This window comes from Plectropomus leopardus, chromosome 6 (genome assembly GCF_008729295.1).
Source record: "Plectropomus leopardus isolate mb chromosome 6, YSFRI_Pleo_2.0, whole genome shotgun sequence".
NCBI lineage: Eukaryota > Metazoa > Chordata > Actinopteri > Perciformes > Serranidae > Plectropomus > Plectropomus leopardus.
In genome coordinates, this window is record NC_056468.1 from 35243241 (window position 1) to 35261573 (window position 18333).

Consider the following 18333-nt stretch of genomic DNA (forward strand, 5'->3'; position numbering starts at 1 on the left):
GTTTCCATGTTTTATTTTACGTTTTGGGATTTTTACTTTTTTTTTTATTTTCAGGTATTTTTTTAAAATTATGTTACAGAATAATTATATTTCTAAAGTAAGTATTGTTTGCATGTTTTGTTTTTGTTTACTTTTTTAAAAAAAACTTTTCATGTAATTTTTAAAATCATGTCACAAAATAACTATTTTTTTCAAAGCAACATTTCCCAGTTTTGTTTGCCTTGGTTTTTTTTTTGTTTTGTTTTTGTTTTTAATTTTTTGTGGTTTTGTTTACTGATTTTCAGGGGATTTTCTAGTTCTATTTCTTAATTTCTCGCTTATCTTTGAGTCATTTTTTCTTTTGCCTTCCTACCTTTTTTTTAAATTAAGTCAAGTCAGTCCAGTTTGTGCAGGTTTTAAGTAGTTAAAACATTTGACATGCTGCACGGTTCGGTTCATGTGAACTCTGACGGTCTTCTTCAGTGTCTTTGCTGTTGCCAACATGCGTGTGCAGGACGCAGCGCTCTGTCGTTCTTTGAGCAACCCAAATGCATTTTGGGGTTATATCTCACTGCCAGTTTATGTTGCAGTTTCTGGAAGCAAAATTCAGTCTTCTTCTGAGACTTTTCGGCCGTCTCTGTGCTGCTGTTTTCTCCGGAGTTAAAATGCTTAGCCTGAACGTGCCATTAAACTCCAACATGCTTTTGCATTTTTTGGTTTAAAAAAAAGACACTCCTCCTCCTCCTCAGACACTTTTCTGACTTTCTTCCTTTGTCCTCTGATTTATCTGGATTTTGGGCGTCTTGGTGCTGTTAGTTGTCCGGCTCCTCGTCCTGCAGACCTCCCCCCTGCTGCTCCTCCTGGAGGGGACGGTAGTCTGGGTCCTCCGGCCGGTCGAACATGATCCGCCTGTGAGGAGAGAACGGGATCACATGTTAACAAAAAAAAATATCTCTTTGCTTTTCTTAAATCAGACAAAGACGCTGGTTTTCTTTATACAATTAAACTATAAATACAACGAAAAAAATCATGAAATTTCACAATCACACTTTCTCAGCCTGGAAAAGTCATTTAAAATCTTAGAAAAAGTTTATAATATAAATTTATTTTCTAAAGCTTCGACTCAACGTTGCTCTAACGTGCGTTAATGTGTGACTGTCACGTATGTTTGATTTTCTCCTCAGAGCTGAAATTACAATTACAGGCTTGTAGGGAAATAAAAATATATATATTATGAAAAAGTTCCATATTTTTTTCTATGAAAAAGTGTTGGAACAACTGAAAACCCAACTTTGTCATAAAATGTATCTCCTCTGACTGAACCCTGCAAAGCTTTTAAGTGCTAGAACGAATTTTCATAAATCAGCTTTATTTCCGTGCCTTTATCTTTAACCATTTAAAAACTTGAGCAGAATTGGCTGCTAAACGGTTAAAGACAACCTGCTGTCATTTAAAATAAAAATGATTTTTAAAAAGATAGTCTGTGGCAATAAGGTGTTTCCCAATTTCTTAATTTAAAATATAACATTCGCCAACTTTACAGCATATTTCCGTCTTGCTTTAATTTTGACACGTTGTTTTACTCAGAACAAATGCCACGATTATTTTAAAAATATTAAGTAAATTTTAATTTAGCAAAATAAAATGAACTTTAACCCGGAAATGTTTTTACTACAACCAACCAACAATGGCTAAAAAAATGTATTACATATAAAGACAATTTTAACAAAATGTGGAAATACCTGAAACACAGTTCATAGTTTAAGACATATAAATAAACAAATAAAATAAATATGTATAAGTTAAAAAAATCTGGTCCTTACAGAAGCTCTGGTGTCATCAGCAGCTTCCTTCCTCCCGGCTGGTTTGGAAACACGTCCTCCAGGAAATAATACATATGACCGACACTGATACCTGATGAAAAACAAATAAATATATCATATATATAACAAATAATAAACCAGTAACTACAGTGACCAGCTGTTTTAGGAGGTTACTGAGACTTTTTCCAAATATAACTTTGCAAAAATCATGATTTTAATGTAATTTAATGTTTAGGTTCTAGTGCCAAAATGTTGCGTTAAAATCATTATTTTTGCAGTTTAGTCTGTTTCTCAGAGTGTAAGTTGTGCTCTGCTCGTCCCTCTCCAGTGCACGTGTTTGGAAAAAGGGAGTGCGTAGTATTTGCAAGGACTTTTTTTTAAATATAAAACTATATTTGTAAGGTTTTTTGTTGTTTTTTAGGTTTATGTTTTTCGAGAGTTTAGAGGGATTCGTTCACAACACAAAAGTCAGAATAATTCCCTGCTCACCCTGTAAACATAGATGTACAACACCTTTTATGTATTTCTGATAAAAAAATAACTTTAAATTGGACTCTAGCTGTCTGATAATACAATTTAGTTAAAACAAACTAACTGATGGAGGCAGCGGTAGATCAGCAGCTCCTGTGTTCAGAGAGGTAAAATTATCGGTTTTGTTAATGGAGCCTGGCTTTAAGGAGAGAATCCGAAATGTCTGTTTGAAAGGTACTGAATAAATACTGGATAAATTAACAAAAATCCCATGAGCACCCAGGGCAGGAAGGGCGCCTGGGATTTCAGGAGGCTGATGAAGTTTATGCGGACGAGCGGATGTTTTCTGCTCCACACGTTTATTTAATGTTATTTTAATTTAATTATTAACAATTGTAATACCTTAAGATTTTTTAACATATTAAAGAGTTAAAAGAAGGCAATAAAATAGATTTTTTAAATAAAAGTTGCACTAAAGAAAGAAATTTTGTTTTTTACAAATACATACTTAAATATGTACAAATACAAATATATACAATTAAAAATATGTACAATATGTGCAATAGACGTAAAAATTAAACTACAGTGAGGATTCAGTTATTCTGCACGAGTTGTGGAAGATTTATGGATGTTTTGATATTACTGTTGTTAAAAATGAACCACAGTGACTTCAATTCTGCCAAAATTTTCTCCGTTTTCGGATATTTTGTTGACCAAAGAGGCATGTGTGGATTCATCGTAACACGGGGTGAGTAATTGATATACAAATGTTCATCTAGTTTTTCTTTTTTTTTTAATCTATAGTTACGTTTCATCAGATTTTGTTTTTATACCCAGCAGGTCGACCATGATGGAGTTCCCGAGCAGCAGCGAAAATCCCATGAGCACCCAGGGCAGGAATGGCGCCTGGAAGTTCAGGAGGCCGAAGAAGTTCATGCGTACGAGCGGATGTCGTCTACTCCACACGTACACCAGCATGATGATGAAGGCCTGACCCAGGAAGAAGACGTTGGCGAAGAGACCGAAAAGCTGCAGGCTTTCAGGTTACGTACAAATCGTCACAGTTTGTTTCACCTTAGAGCTACATTTTTTACATTTATTAAAGTTTCACGTTTAATTTCACAAAACAAAAAAACAAAACATATCCTAAAGGCCTGATTTAAACCTGAGCTGAGATAACGGGAAACCAATATTGTAGAAATGAACCGGCAAATAAGAAAAATTGTAAAACAAACAAAAAAAAAAGATCACCATGACCTTGCATCTCTCATTGTGAACACAATATCTTAAAAACATTTTTTTTTCCAGTTTTGGTACAAATGTTCACTTGGGCTCAAAGATGAACAGATTACATTTAGGTCGTCAAAGGTCAAGGTCACCTTGGTTTTTATATCCATCCCAGTATCTCAGTACGCAATATGTCAGGATTGCCTTGAGGGAAATTTGGCACAAATGTCCACTTGGACTGAACAATAAACTGACAAGATTTTGGTGGTCAAAGGTCAAGGTCACTGTGATCTCAACTGTCCTACTCTTGTGAAAACGAAATCTTAAGAACACATTTAGTGGAATTTCTTCAAATTTAGCACAGATGTCCCTTTTGAGTCAAGGATGAACTGACCCAAATTTTGTAGTCAGAACTTAAAGATCACTGTCGCTATGGGATCTTGCATCCGTTTTAGTCATGGAACCCAATATCTCAAAAATTTACATTTAGGTGGTCAAAGGTCACTGTGACCTTGCATCCATCTCATTCTCATGGACACAATATCTAAAAAAGCCCTTAATTGAGTTTCCTTAAATTCTTCTTTGAATCAGGATGATTAGAATTTGGCGGTCAAAGGTCAAGTTCACCATGACCTTGCACCTGTCCCATTCTTGTGAACATCATATCTTAAACACCTTAAGGGAATTTTTTCAAATTTGGTACAAATGTCTACTTGGACTCAGATATGAACAGATTACATTTAGGTCGTCAAAGGTCAAGGTGACCGTGTCCTTGCATCTGAGTCATTCTTGTGAACACAATATCTCAAAAACACCTTGAGAGAATTTCCGCAAATTTGGCACAAATGTCCACGTTGAGACAAGGATGAGCTGATTAGAATTTGGAGGTAAAAGGTCACTGTGACCTCGCGTCTTATTCTTGTGAAAGCGATATCTAAACCTTTCACAATAAAAGCCAGCCGAAGCATGTTACCGTCCCAACAGCACACTGTGCTCTCCTGATATTACAGCAGAATTACAGCTGCATTTTTACTGTCTATAAAACATCAAACAGCTCCAGACAAACCTCTTAAACTTGTACGTTGACTTTTTCACAGCAGCCCAGAGGGACGTCTGTGCTGAACAGACCCGAGACCGAATCATCAACCTGGAGAGTAAACAAGAGCTTCCGGACACAAACTGCTGAGCGTCATCAGAAAGAGACAGGCTGCAGGTATAGTAGCCGGTTTTACGTGTTTTTGGCCAGTGGGCGTCCTAAATTAGATGTCTAAAAAGTAGCCCTCAGGAGAATAACAAAACCTACAAATGAGGTGTTTATCCACCAGCTTATCACCACACTGACCTGAAATCTGACAGAAACGACTGAAACCAGCTTTTTTTCCACCTTAAGGAATCAGTTTACCCAAATTTATTAAAGCATATTTCATCAATCTGGTGGTGTCAAACTTTGCACCAAGTTTTTGTTTTATATGACCAGATTTTTAGATGTCCTTTCTTAGATTTCTGTCACCACTTTGTATCGATACAGAGGACTTTTGGCCCCGTCCCTGAGATTTCTAAACTGCATTTAAAAAAGCACATTAAAAAAAATAAAATATTGGTAAAACCTTTAAGAAATAATGTCTAGAATAATCCCTGTAGTACAAAGACCTCACTGTGGACAGTTTTCATACTAAAACTGAAACAAATCATCGATTAGTATTAAAAATAAATCCACAATCAGTTTGAGGAGCTTGTAGATCATTTTTTTAAAAGTATGATAGCTAAATAATAATACTAATCATAATAACAAGATTTTTTTGTTAAATAAATCTATAAACAAATAAATAAAATAAAAAAGTTAATGATGATATTTGAAATAAATTGTATATTAACCAATAATTACAACTATCTCTCATTTCCAAAAAATAAAAAAATAAAAATTATGGATAACATTAATGATTGATAATTAAACATGATTAAATAACTTTTTTTTTTTTTTTTTTTTAGCAATTTTATACACTTACATGCAGTTTTTCTGCCTATGTTGAGCATTTCTGTTTTTATTGCTGTTATTTCTGTATAAATGTACACATTAATAAAACTTTTGTTCTTTTGTCATTTTTCATCCTCCATTCATCTCTATCTATATCTTTCATCTTTGCATCATTTTGTTTCATCTTGTTAATGTTGTTCCACTGATATTTACTTTGGACAATGACAGTAAAAATCGAATCTAATCTGAGTGAAAAAATGTCCTTTTTTATGATTTCTGTAAAACTCCCTTTAAGGAGTAATTTTAAAATGTCATAACAGCACGTAGTTTAAGCGTCATTGCAGTAAAACCTTTCATGAACACTTTCTTTTGCCAAACGTCTGAAAGGATACAGTCATCACGATTCCTCCAAACATGAACATGAAGACAAAATCCGCCGTCCTTCCCCGAAAACAGCCTTCCTCCAACATCCGGCAGTATCGATAACTTCCTGTAGTTAAGGACGCTGCTGCAGAGATATTTCTTTAGAAGTTGGGTTTTTAAAAATAAACTAAGATGTAAGTAAAAGATACAGAAAGATGATGTTGAACACGAAACTGAACCCAAGAGAACCAAAGAAGAGGAAGCTGGTTATCAGGCGCCATATCTGACAAAACACAAACAAAAAAAGGAATTAAGGGTGTAGATATAAAACATACCACGTGTGTGTGTGTGTGTGTGTGTGTGTGTGTGTGTTTAAATTTCATTGAATCGTTAATACATGCTACCTGGTATCTTCTGATGATGAGGTCTGGGTTAAAGTAGAGCTGAAAGGGGGTGATGACCTCGAGTTGCTTACAAAAAACCCGAAAACAAAACACACAGTTTAGGATTTTTCAGCACGTTGGGTATCAAGACATTCATGAACAGTAATAATTAGCATTAACATACTGAATTTTATTTTACTTTATTTTAATTTGATTTGATTGATTTTTTTTTATCATAATTGAAATATATTACTATTTATTATCATATTTAAAATACTGGAATTTGAACAAATTAAAAGAAAGCAATAAAATAGAGAAAAGAATCAAAACTGCTAAAGAAAGAAGAAACAAACAAATACATACATGAATATTTACAAATACAAATACATATAAATATTGACTTAAAAATATGTACAATATGCACAATAAACTTTAAACATGAAGTACTATACTACTACTGACAGAGGGTTTTATTACATTTTAACTTGTTAATATTATTTTAAAAGCTCCAACAGTTCAACATGTTATGACCAAAAAAAATGTTCAAGTGTTTTCAAGTTTTTGTTGAATCTATTCTTTTCTACTAGAAAGCCATTTAATCGTGAATATAAAGCAAAAACTGTGAGCTGCACACAGTTACATCAAATAAAAACAAACAAATGGAAACAACATAATTCAGCTCAAAAAGTTGGAAATGATTTTTTTTTTTTTTTTAATTAAAAAAAAAAAAAAAAAAGTTGTTTTCCTGTCTGATCGCAGCTGGAGGTCAAAGTTTAAACTGTTGTTGTTGTTGTTGTTGTTGTTGTTTATTTGTTGTTTCTTACCACAGCAGCGGTGGTGAGGACGCAGGCGGTCGTGTAGGCTCGGGTCACCACGGGGATCTGAAAATACTCCTGAGTGAAGCTGTGAGCCATCGCTGCTGCTGCGGCTCACTGTCAGACATGATTTACTCTCTGAATGAGCAGCGCAGGCCACGCCCCCTCTGCGTGCCACCAGCCAATCAGCTTCGACCGTCAATTAACGCCGTCCACCCCGCATCCTGTAAACTTCTAATAATCACAGACGCAGAAATATAATTACTGCAGAAATATCCAGAATATGATTAATTTATTACATTTACTCTTTATCTGTACCTTAGAAAAATAATATCCTAATCCCAGCGGAATTTAGTTTGTGAAATAATGTTTATATAAATAAATAAATAGATTAATAGAAAAATAAGTAATAGACAAATAAATAAACAAATAAATATATAGATATAAATACAAAGCGTGGAATGACTGAAATATCTTAGGGAAGAAAAATAAGAGAATGATAATCAAATTTAAAAAATAAAACTAGATAAATGATAGTTGAGTGAAATACATTATAATAATTTACGGAAGCGGATTGGGGCCATTTATGATGGAGAAAAAAATTGGGGCAAATCGAGATTAAAGTCGAAATGACGAGAATAAAGTTTAAATTTCGAGAATAACGTCGAAATTACGAGATTTAAATCGAAATTTCGTGAGAAAAAGTCGAAATGTCGAGAATAAAGTCGTGATATAATTTCGAGATTAAAGTCGAAATTTCGAGAATAAAGTCGCAAGGAGAGCGGGGAGCCGCGCTGGCCTCTGTGTACTTGCCCGGGGAGGGCTGCTCGTGGCCGGAGTGGGATCCCGGAGGCCCGGCCCGGGGTGACCTGGCCCGGCTGGGGGGTACACAGGGCGGGCAGGGGTCCCTCAATGCAGCCGCGGGTTTTCTCGAAATTTCGACTTTAATCTCGATTTGCCCAAAATTATTTTCTCCATCATAAATGGCCCTAATCCGCTTCCGTAAAAAAAGATGTACCCACCATAATTTTAATTATTGGTGTGACTGAGAATTTATTTTTTAAAAAAAAAAAAAATTAAAAAGTAGATGAATAATAGTAGGTGAATAAAAGAAATACAAACAACGGTATGAATACATGATTTAATTTTTTTTAAGTGCTACTAGTATTTTAGTTTGGTATTTTTAGTCACCTTGTGACTGAGATTGTCTTTACTAAATCATCCTTTTTTTTTTTTTTTTTAGATTTTTCAAAATCATCATTCAAAGTCCAAAGTTGATGAATACATATTGTATTTATACCTATATGTTTGTTACTTAATTGATGACTTCGTTTATATAACAATGTCAAAAGCAGGCGCGTGGGACATGTCCCCGCACTTTTTACAACAGTTCAATTCATTTGTAATATATGGTACCTCGTTTTTCCGAGCGGTATTTAAACGCCCCACGTATCGGCAGCGGCGTCCACCGCGCGCGCTGTCTTGTTGTGATCACGTGACGCAGCTGAGACGCGCGCGAGCAGCAACTGTTGGTTTTTAACTAAAGTACCAAAAATAATGAACAGCAGCAAAACAGCCGGCAAGAAGCCAAAAAAACCTGCTCCCCTTCTTCAAAACAAACCGCGTAAGTTGAGTAAAGCTGCTTCCTGTCGAAAATGTTCGCTAAATGACGTCTAATTACTGAAATGTGAACAACGGTATTGTTACCTGTGGCTAGCTAGCTAGCGTCATGCTAAAAACAGAGCCAGTCCTTAAATTATGCGCAGAATTTGCGCTCACTGTCGCTTTGCAGGTGTTTTTTAATCTTTAATGCTCGTTTAGAAAGAGCAGGGAGGAGAAGGAGGACCAGAAGGCGACACTGATGGTCACGAAGGAGCCTCACAGGTGAGGACAGATTAGAAATGTGGCCAAAACAGAAGAAGTGACACAAACAAAACCAAAAACGACCGGCCACATCCTGCCCGTCACTGTCGATGACCAGCCTGTAGAGAGAGGAGGACGTTTGAAGTGATTGGGCACAATTATTGATCGGACCCTGACTCTTATTGATAATACAGAGTATAAGTATGTGTATACAGTACACATTAAAAATCAGTCTTCAGTCAGCAGTTAAAACAGTTGCACACAGACAGTCTGGCTTCATGTCTTTTCACTAAGGATTTAAAAATGTTGAAAAGGTAGGTTTTGCAGTTTAAAATCAGTCTGCAGATTGTTCAAAGCAAAAAGAGCAGAAAACCTGAAAGCTTTCTTTCCCAACTTAGTCCGGATTTTGGGAATAACAAACTGCACCAAGTCTGAAGAACGAAGGTTGCGCAACCCATCCTTCAAGATTAATAACTGAAAAAGGAAGAAAACGATTTTGAAAAAATGGAATGAAAAAATTCAAAATTCCCCAAAAAGCTGTTATCCACACGAACAGTTTTAGATGGCTGATGGATTACCAGGTGACTCCCCCTCGGCCGGCTCCCTCCCCAGGGTCTGGAGGCGCCTTAGGAAAGTGTCACCGCCAAATAAAAATGAACAAACATTACAATAATTTGGGAAAGACAGACAGAGGGACGGAGAAAAAAGAAGAGAGAAAGTGTTTCCCTTTTTTCTTTTGTTTTCTTCTTCCTTTACCTCTCTCTTCTCTTTTCTGTCTTCCTCTTCCTCTCTCTTGGAGCGTTTTGTGAAACTTTTTGAAGGCGTCTCCACCGGTGTCTTAAGTCAGCTAGTACTTTAAATGCTGAGAATGACATTTTGAACTTCCACTTAGGACATTAATGGGTAAATAGAGCGTGTGTCGTTTAAATTTTCCCGCAGTAAATCAGCTTAATTTCTCCAGAGTTTGGTAAAAAGGTTATTGGTTTATTTAAAAGAAAACATGATGCAGTTCATACATTTCAATGTACAGGGTACGGGCTACATATGAGTAAAAAATAATAATCAACAGCATGTATGTACAACAAACCTTTGCCAAGTTGTTTTTGTATAAATATTCAGAGTTCACTGATTAACACTTGAGTTGTAGAAATGATTCAAACAACAACAACAAAGTCTGAGTGATGAAAGCTGTAACGACTCGTCAGCGTCCTGCACTGAAAAAACTAACATTGGATCAACACCGCGGTCCAAAGGGAGCCTTCACGTCTCAAGTGCTGCAACCAGGGACGCAGCGGTTCTCAACCTGCGGGGCCCGACCCACAAACAGGTCGTAACATGAATTTATTAGGTTGGTGAGAGCCCTTAACAGCCCGCTGGCCCTGAAGAAAACATATGCATCGTACGTTTCTGCAAATGTTTGCAGACCACCGCTCAGGAACAAAAAACTAAAAGAAAACAGTTTAACTTGGTGAGTAATTGCTGTGTGTCCGGTGGCTTTTTAGGCACCAAACAGGTGTTTTTTAGGGACTGTTTGCTGCTTTTTCAACTAGGATATTAGCACAAGAAGAAGTTATTTTTTACCGAGACATCGCTAAGTTTCAAGTGAGGACTATGCCCCAAAAACTTGGTATTTTATGCCAAAACATGATCTTGTCCTAACCATAACTGAGTTTTTTTTTCTCCCTAAACCTAAGCACACTTTGTCCGCTACATGATCATCTACAAACGCAATAAAAAAATCTGTGGTTTGCAGAACGCACAATTCAAACATTTCTTCTGAGTTACCTTTAACTTTCCAGCAGTGATGGAGGAAGTATTCAGATCCTTTATTTAAGTAAAAATACCAAAACAACAAGGTAAAAATACTCAATTACAAGTTTACCCTTTGAAAGCTGGATCGGTATCACTATCATGCATTTCTTTTCTTTTTCTTTCTTTTCTTTTTTTCTTGATTTCTTTCAGAAACACGGGGAAAAAGGCAATGCCCAATTTGGCAAGAAATGTGAAAAGGTGATGAGAAAAAAACCTATAAATTATTTCTATTATTTGTCAAGAAATGTCCCCCAAATTGCAAAAACTTTAATTTAGAAAATTATTATGTTTTTACAAGCTATAGTAAAATGCCAGGAAAACTGTATTTAGAATGATCACAATCAAATATTTAAAATTATTTTACAGATTTATTATATTTTTAAGCACTTTTTTTCCTGGTAAATTCCTTGCTTTCTTTTTTATTGTATTTTTTTTGTTTGGGGTTTTTAAGGTTATTTTCTTTTCCCTTTTTAACATTTATTTTTATAATTTATTTTTATTTATTTGTGGGTCATTTCTGCTAAAGTTGCTCATTGCTTTCATGTTTTTAAAGGAAATAAAGCCAATTAGCCCAAGTTTTAAAGGGTCAACTTTAACTGTCAAATAAATGCTGCAGATTAGATGTATTAAGTGGAAGAAAATGGACAAACTAAGTACAAGAACCTCATTTTTGCACTTGAGCAAACTTACTTTCCACTATTTAGCTTTTGATAACTTTTGAGACTTTTTCTTGTAATTCAGTAAAAGTCGGTTGAAGTTTGCGGTTGAGAACCGCTGCCTCCTGCAGCAGCTGCTGTCCCTGAATGTGTCGCACAGACTAACCTGAAAAGAGCACCGTGTTGTAGATAAGCAATGACTTCATTGAGCATAAGAGGGACAAACATATCTGATGAATCGTCTGACTTCTGCTGCAGGGTGACGGAGCTGCACACCGGATGGCGCCCTGGAGCTTCTTACTGCCACAGACGCTCTGCAGACCGCACGCCGGTGAGTGAGCACCAACAACTGACAGCTTCATGGCATCGAGTTAGAGGAGTGACATCAAAACAGACACTAATTTTAGCAACTTTTACTCCTCGTGTGAGCACTTGATTTCTTTACCCGTTGATACCCGAGAAAATGTTTAAGACAGTAGTAAAACAAAAAATAACAAAAATTAACTGAAAATTATTTTTTTTTAAAAAAGTTAAGAAAAAGTACGTAAAAATATAATAATTTTCTATTATAATTTTGAAAATTTAATTATATAGTTTTAGCTTTTTTTTCCCTAGACATTTTTCTGTAGTTTTTTAAAAAAATTATTTTCCTAATCTAGTATTTCATTGCAACATGTGGAGTATTTCAAACCAAGTAGCTCATTGCCCTTTTTTCCCCATCCCCAAGAAATCAAACCAGTTTCTTCAGGGCTCTTCTGTGATATTATTAAAAGAAAATTATTCTACAAAATTAAAGATTTTATGCTTTTCCCCAGTTTTTTTTGCACTTTCTTAAGGTCATTTTCATGTTTATTTTTAATTTTTACTTGTCTTTTTTTGTTGCTTATCTTCAGGAAATTTTCTGTTAACTTTTGTAACTTTCTTGCTATTTTTTTGGTCCTTTTTTGTTAAGTTGCTCATTTCCTTTGAAAGAAATACATGCAATTTGCTCAGTTTTCAAAGGGTTAAATGCTAGGGAAAGGTGTCTGAATGCAGCACATGGAAAGTGATGTCACTCAAGGTGTTAAACTGCAGTAACTCTGACATCACACAGCATGCTGCCTGAGAGACTCGATTCAGGGCATAAAACTAAATAATTATAAAGCTGAACTGGACACAGTCAGCTGAGCACGAAAAAAGTTATGACTGTGTCTCAGAAATAATCTTTATGCAGCTCTGCAAAGCTCTCTAATGATAATTAATAAACTTTATGTGTATAGCACTTTTCTTAGCAAAGTTACAAAGTGCTTTTTAGGAAAAAAAAGTTTAAATGTGACTGTTGTTTTTATGTTGTGATTCATGGTCGGTGTGAGTCAAGCCGGCAGGAAAATCAAGTGCACGTGTGATCACATCCTTAAACTTTTGTTTACCGGCATCATGTTGAATGATTTACAGGTTTCAAGTTACAGCATCAAAACTAAAAATTTAACTCTGCCTGCAGCGAATTTACAAATCTGTCCGCTGCAAGCTTAAAGTTTGATGTCACTCTTCAAACACTCGAGGATCAGAGTCATGACAGAAACAACAACAGCTGAGATGGAAAACATCCTGGTTCAGTTTTGAGGCTCAAAAAAAAACAGGAAGTGAGAACGATGCGGCGTCACGCGTCATTAACACAGAGGCCCAGATCTCAGCTGAGTGGTGACAAAATGTGCAAAATAAATATGAGTGTAGCTGCACAGGAGGTGCCAAGTCTGAGTACAAAAACATTACCTGGTTTTCCTGAGAAGAAGAAGAAGGTGTAACTCGATAAATGGAGTAAAGCATAAACAGATTTAAAGGTCTCATCCTCCGCAATCCGCAGGATGGACACACAAACGTCTCTGCTCCAAAAACTCCTCTTCATAGTCAAAAACAAAACAAAACGAAAAACAAAATCTGTTAATCTCCACAGTTACAGACTCACACGTTTTTACAGCCGAAAAAATCCATGCCGATGTAGCGAGGGTAGCCCTCTAAAGAGTTCATGCCAACGGGATCGAACTTCCAGTACTGTCGTCCCCGGATAAAGTGAGCGTAGCCTGAAAGACAGAAAACACGACGTGAAGTTTTTAATCAGTCTCAGAAATCTTAAGGTTGTTTCTATGTTTTTTTGCATTTCAAAATGACTTAAATTTGTATATTTTAATTGGAAAATTCCTGAGCAAAAAAACACGGGTTCAAAAAATATGAGCAACAAAAGAAGAAATTACCCAAAAATTAGCAAGAATATATATATGTATATATATATATATATATATATATATATATATATATATATATATATATATATATATATATATATATATATATATACTAGACAAATTCAAAATATTATTTAAAATTATTAATATTATTTAAAAATAAATAAATAAAAAATAAATATTAAAAAAAAAAAAATAAAATATTTATTGTTCCCTTTAGTCACTTAAATGAAAACACATAGGAAAATAAGGTCCAAGTAGAAAAATGTCAAAGTTACCCTTTAAATTTGGTAAACATTCTTCCAGTTTGACTTTTTTTTGTGGAAAAATTTAAGGGATTTGAAAATATTGCAAGATCTCTCAATAAAGTAAGTGGATGAAGTGGAGTAACCCTTAACTTTGTTGACTTTGCTATGCTTTTGTCTTGGTGTTTTACCGTAGATGTCCCTGAAAGTGGCGTCCACGTCGTGGGGGATGCCGCTCCAGTCCTGCATGCTGCGCGGGTAGACGGACTCGACGCGGTTCTCGCGGGGGCTGAACCTCCAGTAGCTGCCGGACTTGAAGAAGTAGGTGTTGTAGTTGGAGTCGTGGCCCCAGCGCAGCGCCGCCTGGATCCCGGACACCGACAGACCCAAATTCCTGATGGACTCCGGCCCTCTGATCTGCATCTCAGCGTCAAACACCCAGTAATTCTCACCTGCACCGAGAGAGACGGACGACATTCAGCTCTGATGGTAAATCTCATTTCTACATCGATTCAACCAAATTCCCCGTCAGAGAGTCTAAACTCACGGACTTTCAGAAATTTGACAATCCAGCAATATTTTCTATTTTGACCTGGATCTGGATCTAATAACTGGTGTAATTTTGGCAATTTTTATGATGGTGGGCCTGCATGTTTGGAAGGCATGTACTATTTAAAAATCACGAAAGGGGAATAAAAATCACCTAAAATTTTTAAAGACAACAAAAAAGAAAAATCTAAAAAAAAATTGAGGAAAGAAATCACCAAAGATCTTTAAAAAATAATAAATTACCAAAAATGTTTTAAAGAAAAAATATCCACCAAAAGTTTTACAAGAAAACAAAATCACAATTTTTAAAAAAAAAAAAGAAAACACGCCCCCCTGAAAAAAATACAATAACAGAATTTTACGAGAAATTCACTGTGTTCAAAATTATGGTAATTAATCATATAGCACTTTAAAATTCCTTTAAAATAATGTGAAAAAAATGTGTTAAATAAATTAAATTTTTACTAGTAATCAACTTTAAAAACATGTGGTCATAATTATGGAACATAAGACTTTTATTAATTATTTTTAAATAATGTGAAAAAGGATTTTTATAATGAGGAATCAACTTCAAAATGTGTCAATTTCGATTTTATTTATTCTGTATGTTTTACTTATGATAGCTGAGTATGGAGTTTTGAGTATTATGAAAAGCGCTCTATAAGTAAAATTTATTATTTTTATTATTTCAGAAATATGGTAATTACATACTTAATTACCATAATTCTGAACACAAGTTTTAATTTGATAACCCATACAAGTTGATCCAAATACATTTTCCATATTATCTAAAAAAAAATCTTAAGTGTTATATACTTAATTACCATATTTCTGAACACATATTTTAAGTCAATTACTCATAAAAAAAGTTGTTCCAACAGTTTTTTTCCACGTTTTTTAAGAGGAATTTTAAATTAAACCTGCACAGTGACTTAACATGATCCTAAAACCACATAATAGCACAGCTCAAACGCTCCTCGCTGCCCACCTTGAAAGAACCAAATATTCCCCGACTTGTCTTCAAAGGCGGCGTCGATGTTTTCGGGAATCCCCCTCCAGTGACGGGACGCCAGCGCCGGGTAACCGCTCTCCAGATGCCCGTCCCTGATCCGCCAAACGTAGCCCGACTTAAAGAAGAACAGCTCCCCTCGGATCATAGACACGGCATCAAAGTCCGTCTGGCATGCGTCGGGCTGAAATGAGACAGAGCGTGAAGTTTTTAGGACTTTTACTGCAGCGGGATGAAGAAGCTGGTTTATTGTCTAATCCCTAAAATAAAAAAAGTCCAATTAAAAAGCTTTACAAAAAGATAAATGGAACCTTTCCTGGTGCTCGCCTACGAGACTAAAAACTTTGACCTCATTTATCATCACGGTTCAAAAATACACCCCCGTGTGATGTGGTGCGGAGACATTCACTTGATTTAAGTTTGTTTTAACCACAGAAACCTCGAACTCTGAAGGGTGGTATTTCATATTTTATCCTCTTGTCAACAAATCCCGTAAAAACTGAAAAGTATTCCCCGTGGATCTCCGTCTCCTCTGTGCCACAGAGCTCTATTGTTGTCCAAAAAACACACATTAGTGAGTCAACAACACACACTATAGTTTATTCGGGCTCAATGCAACACACACAAAGTGCACACAGTCGCATGCAGTTCGCACACAATCGGATAAGTCTTCCTAACATTACGCCTGAACTTTGACCTCATTGCTCATTTATTTGTCACCATGGAAACAAAACAAAAAGCTCCGCAGAGTCGCAGATCAACCCGGAGATCTCTGCTGTTGTTACTTGGCGACGTGTTTACCGTAACGCTTCAATTATTATTATTTATTACTATTATTTGCTTAAATCATTGACCTCTACAGGCATATATTTTGGGAGAGACTGCTTTGTGGGAAGGGCTTTTAATTCCTTTCACACAAAACTGTTGCAACAAAAGGAGAAATAAACCAAGAACAAGAAAATTGCCAAAAAAATGTGCCACCTAAAAAAAACAAAAACAATTATAATAATTCAGTAAAATGGTATAAAATATAGAAATTATAATTGTGTTGGCACACAATCGGATAATACTACTTCTTCATAGCATTACACCTGAACTTTGACCTTCTCGCTCTTTTATCTGTTACCATAGTGACAAATCAAAAAGCTGAGCTCACCAGCGTAACAGGTCAACTCGGAGAGCTCTGCTGATGCAAAATATGTCATCCGGCAGAGTTTCGCTGGCGGGGAAGAAGGGATATCTAGCACCGGTTAGATGGAGGGAATTTTAAGTTCATCTACAAATCGGGTTGAAAACAGGCGAAGCATCCCTTTAAATGCTGCATCAGCTCCACTCACATTCGTGATGATCTCGTTGGTCTCTGGGTTGGATGGAGGCGGCGGCGGGGGCGGCGGTGAGGGCAGGACTCGCGGGTGAGCTCCGTACAGGTACTGGATGCCTCGCTTGTCGTCCTCGCTCAGCCTCAGCGGGTAGGAGAAGGAGTAGTACGCCGACATGATGGCTCTGGGCTCGCGGGAGTGCTGCAGGCCCAGGACGTGCCCGAACTCATGTGCAGCGACCTGGAGGAGGTCTGTGCCTGCAGAGGGTGTAAAAAAAACGAAAAAACACCTGGTTTAAATGGTGTCATAGTGGAAATAGTATGTTTTGATCCGGCTGGCGGCGGGAATTTTGCTACCTGAGGTGATACAGCGCCAACAGAGTCATGAAAAAGTACCTCGCTGCTTCCTCCCCTCGCTGACTCACATCACTGTTACACGAGTCGTTACACGAGTCACAAGAATTTAAATTTAACACCCGAGCTGATGGTGAACTCAACCAGGGACATTATTTTACCTCCACAAAGTAACAGAAATAAAATCAACACTTAAAGATTCATGGTCATTTTAGCTCAATAATTTAAGTAGAGATATCGACCAAATAGACTAAATATTGCAGCAAACAACAAATAATAACACTTATCTCTTATTTGTTTATTTGAACTCTTACAGGGGGAGATTAGTTCTCAAAATAACACCCCACCCTGACTTATTATCTTTCTTTTTTCATTTTAGTCTATTTTTTTCTTTATCTTTCATAATAATAATAACTATAATAAAAAATAATAATAATCATAATACATTTCGGCAGTTTTCTTAACATTGTTACAAAGGACATGAGGCAAAGTATTATATAGTAAAACCAGATGAATTCAATAAAGTAATGAATAAGATATTTAGAATCATACAAGTAAATTAAAGGGTTTTAAGCTCTTTTTAGAAAAAAGTTTTAAACTGGATCCAATTTTTCTTGGTGTCTAAGTGACTAATGAGAACAACAAATTTTGAAATTACTTTGAACAAGACCGCTGCAACACTCAGGGCATGTCGATTTACGTCAAATAAAAGTGCTTTAATTGAAAATAATAATAATTCATAAAAATAAAATACAAAAAATAAACCAAGACAAGTTTTACTTTGCTTCTGTAGACTTTGACTGAAATATAACTAGTTCATCGTTGTGTTTTAAGTCGATGTTTGTGCCAAATTTGGCAAAAAAATCCTCAAAGGTATTGAGAAATCATGTTCACGATAATGAGACATAATAACATGAGGTCATAGGCCATAATAACATGAGGTCATAGGTCATAATAACATGAGGTCATAGGTCATAATAACTTGAGGTCATAATAACATGAGGCCATAATAAAAAGAACATTAAGACCATAGCCTACATGAGTTTATCCAAACAAAGATTTTTCTTCTTTTCTCAGGGAAACACTCACCCATGTGGTTCCCGAGAGTCCAGGACTCGTCGTAGTCGAAGTGAATGTCGCCCTGTCGGTGCGTTTTGGGGAAGAAGGCGTGAGCGAGAATCCCACCCGGGCCGTCGAAGGGAAGGTTGTCTCCATGCCAGTACCTGCAGGTTCGTAAAACAAACACTAATGAACTCTAACTAACGAGTG

The 18333-nt window shown here is 36.0% G+C and overlaps 2 protein-coding genes across 2 annotated transcripts in view; both read right to left on the minus strand.

The window, feature by feature from the left end:
- Positions 1 to 269: 269 nt before the first annotated feature.
- LOC121944699 (derlin-2-like) lies at positions 270 to 7141 on the minus strand. The gene is made up of 7 exons (XM_042488587.1): positions 7046 to 7141; positions 6243 to 6308; positions 6048 to 6121; positions 5868 to 5961; positions 3107 to 3302; positions 1803 to 1893; positions 270 to 888 (listed from the first exon to the last, which is right to left on the minus strand). The coding sequence occupies exons 1-7, from the start codon at positions 7133 to 7135 to the stop codon at positions 792 to 794; spliced, it is 708 nt and encodes a 235-aa protein (XP_042344521.1). The 5' UTR covers positions 7136 to 7141; the 3' UTR covers positions 270 to 791.
- A 5236-nt stretch (positions 7142 to 12377) lies between these two features.
- The window catches only part of mmp11a (matrix metallopeptidase 11a), a 31061-nt gene continuing 25105 nt past the window's right edge, over positions 12378 to 18333 (minus strand). Inside the window, exons 4-8 of the mRNA XM_042488258.1 lie at positions 18154 to 18287; positions 16730 to 16968; positions 15372 to 15576; positions 14026 to 14286; positions 12378 to 13427 (exon numbers count right to left, since the gene is read on the minus strand). Coding sequence (XP_042344192.1) covers positions 13309 to 13427; positions 14026 to 14286; positions 15372 to 15576; positions 16730 to 16968; positions 18154 to 18287 — 958 coding nt within the window. The 3' untranslated portion in view covers positions 12378 to 13308. The remainder of the gene's footprint in view (positions 13428 to 14025; positions 14287 to 15371; positions 15577 to 16729; positions 16969 to 18153; positions 18288 to 18333) is intronic.

What these genes read in the sequence shown, in the direction of transcription:
- LOC121944699 (XM_042488587.1), bottom strand. Translation starts at nt 7,135, where the DNA reads ATGGCTCACAGCTTCACTCAGGAGTATTTTCAGATCCCCGTGGTGACC. An exon ending in CATCATGGTCGACCTGCTGG is followed by an intron (nt 1,894 to 3,106) that starts GTATAAAAACAA and finishes GTTTTTCATCAG; the next exon opens with GTATCAGTGTCGGTCATATG. An exon ending in CTGATGACACCAGAGCTTCT is followed by an intron (nt 889 to 1,802) that starts GTAAGGACCAGA and finishes CTCTCCTCACAG; the next exon opens with GCGGATCATGTTCGACCGGC.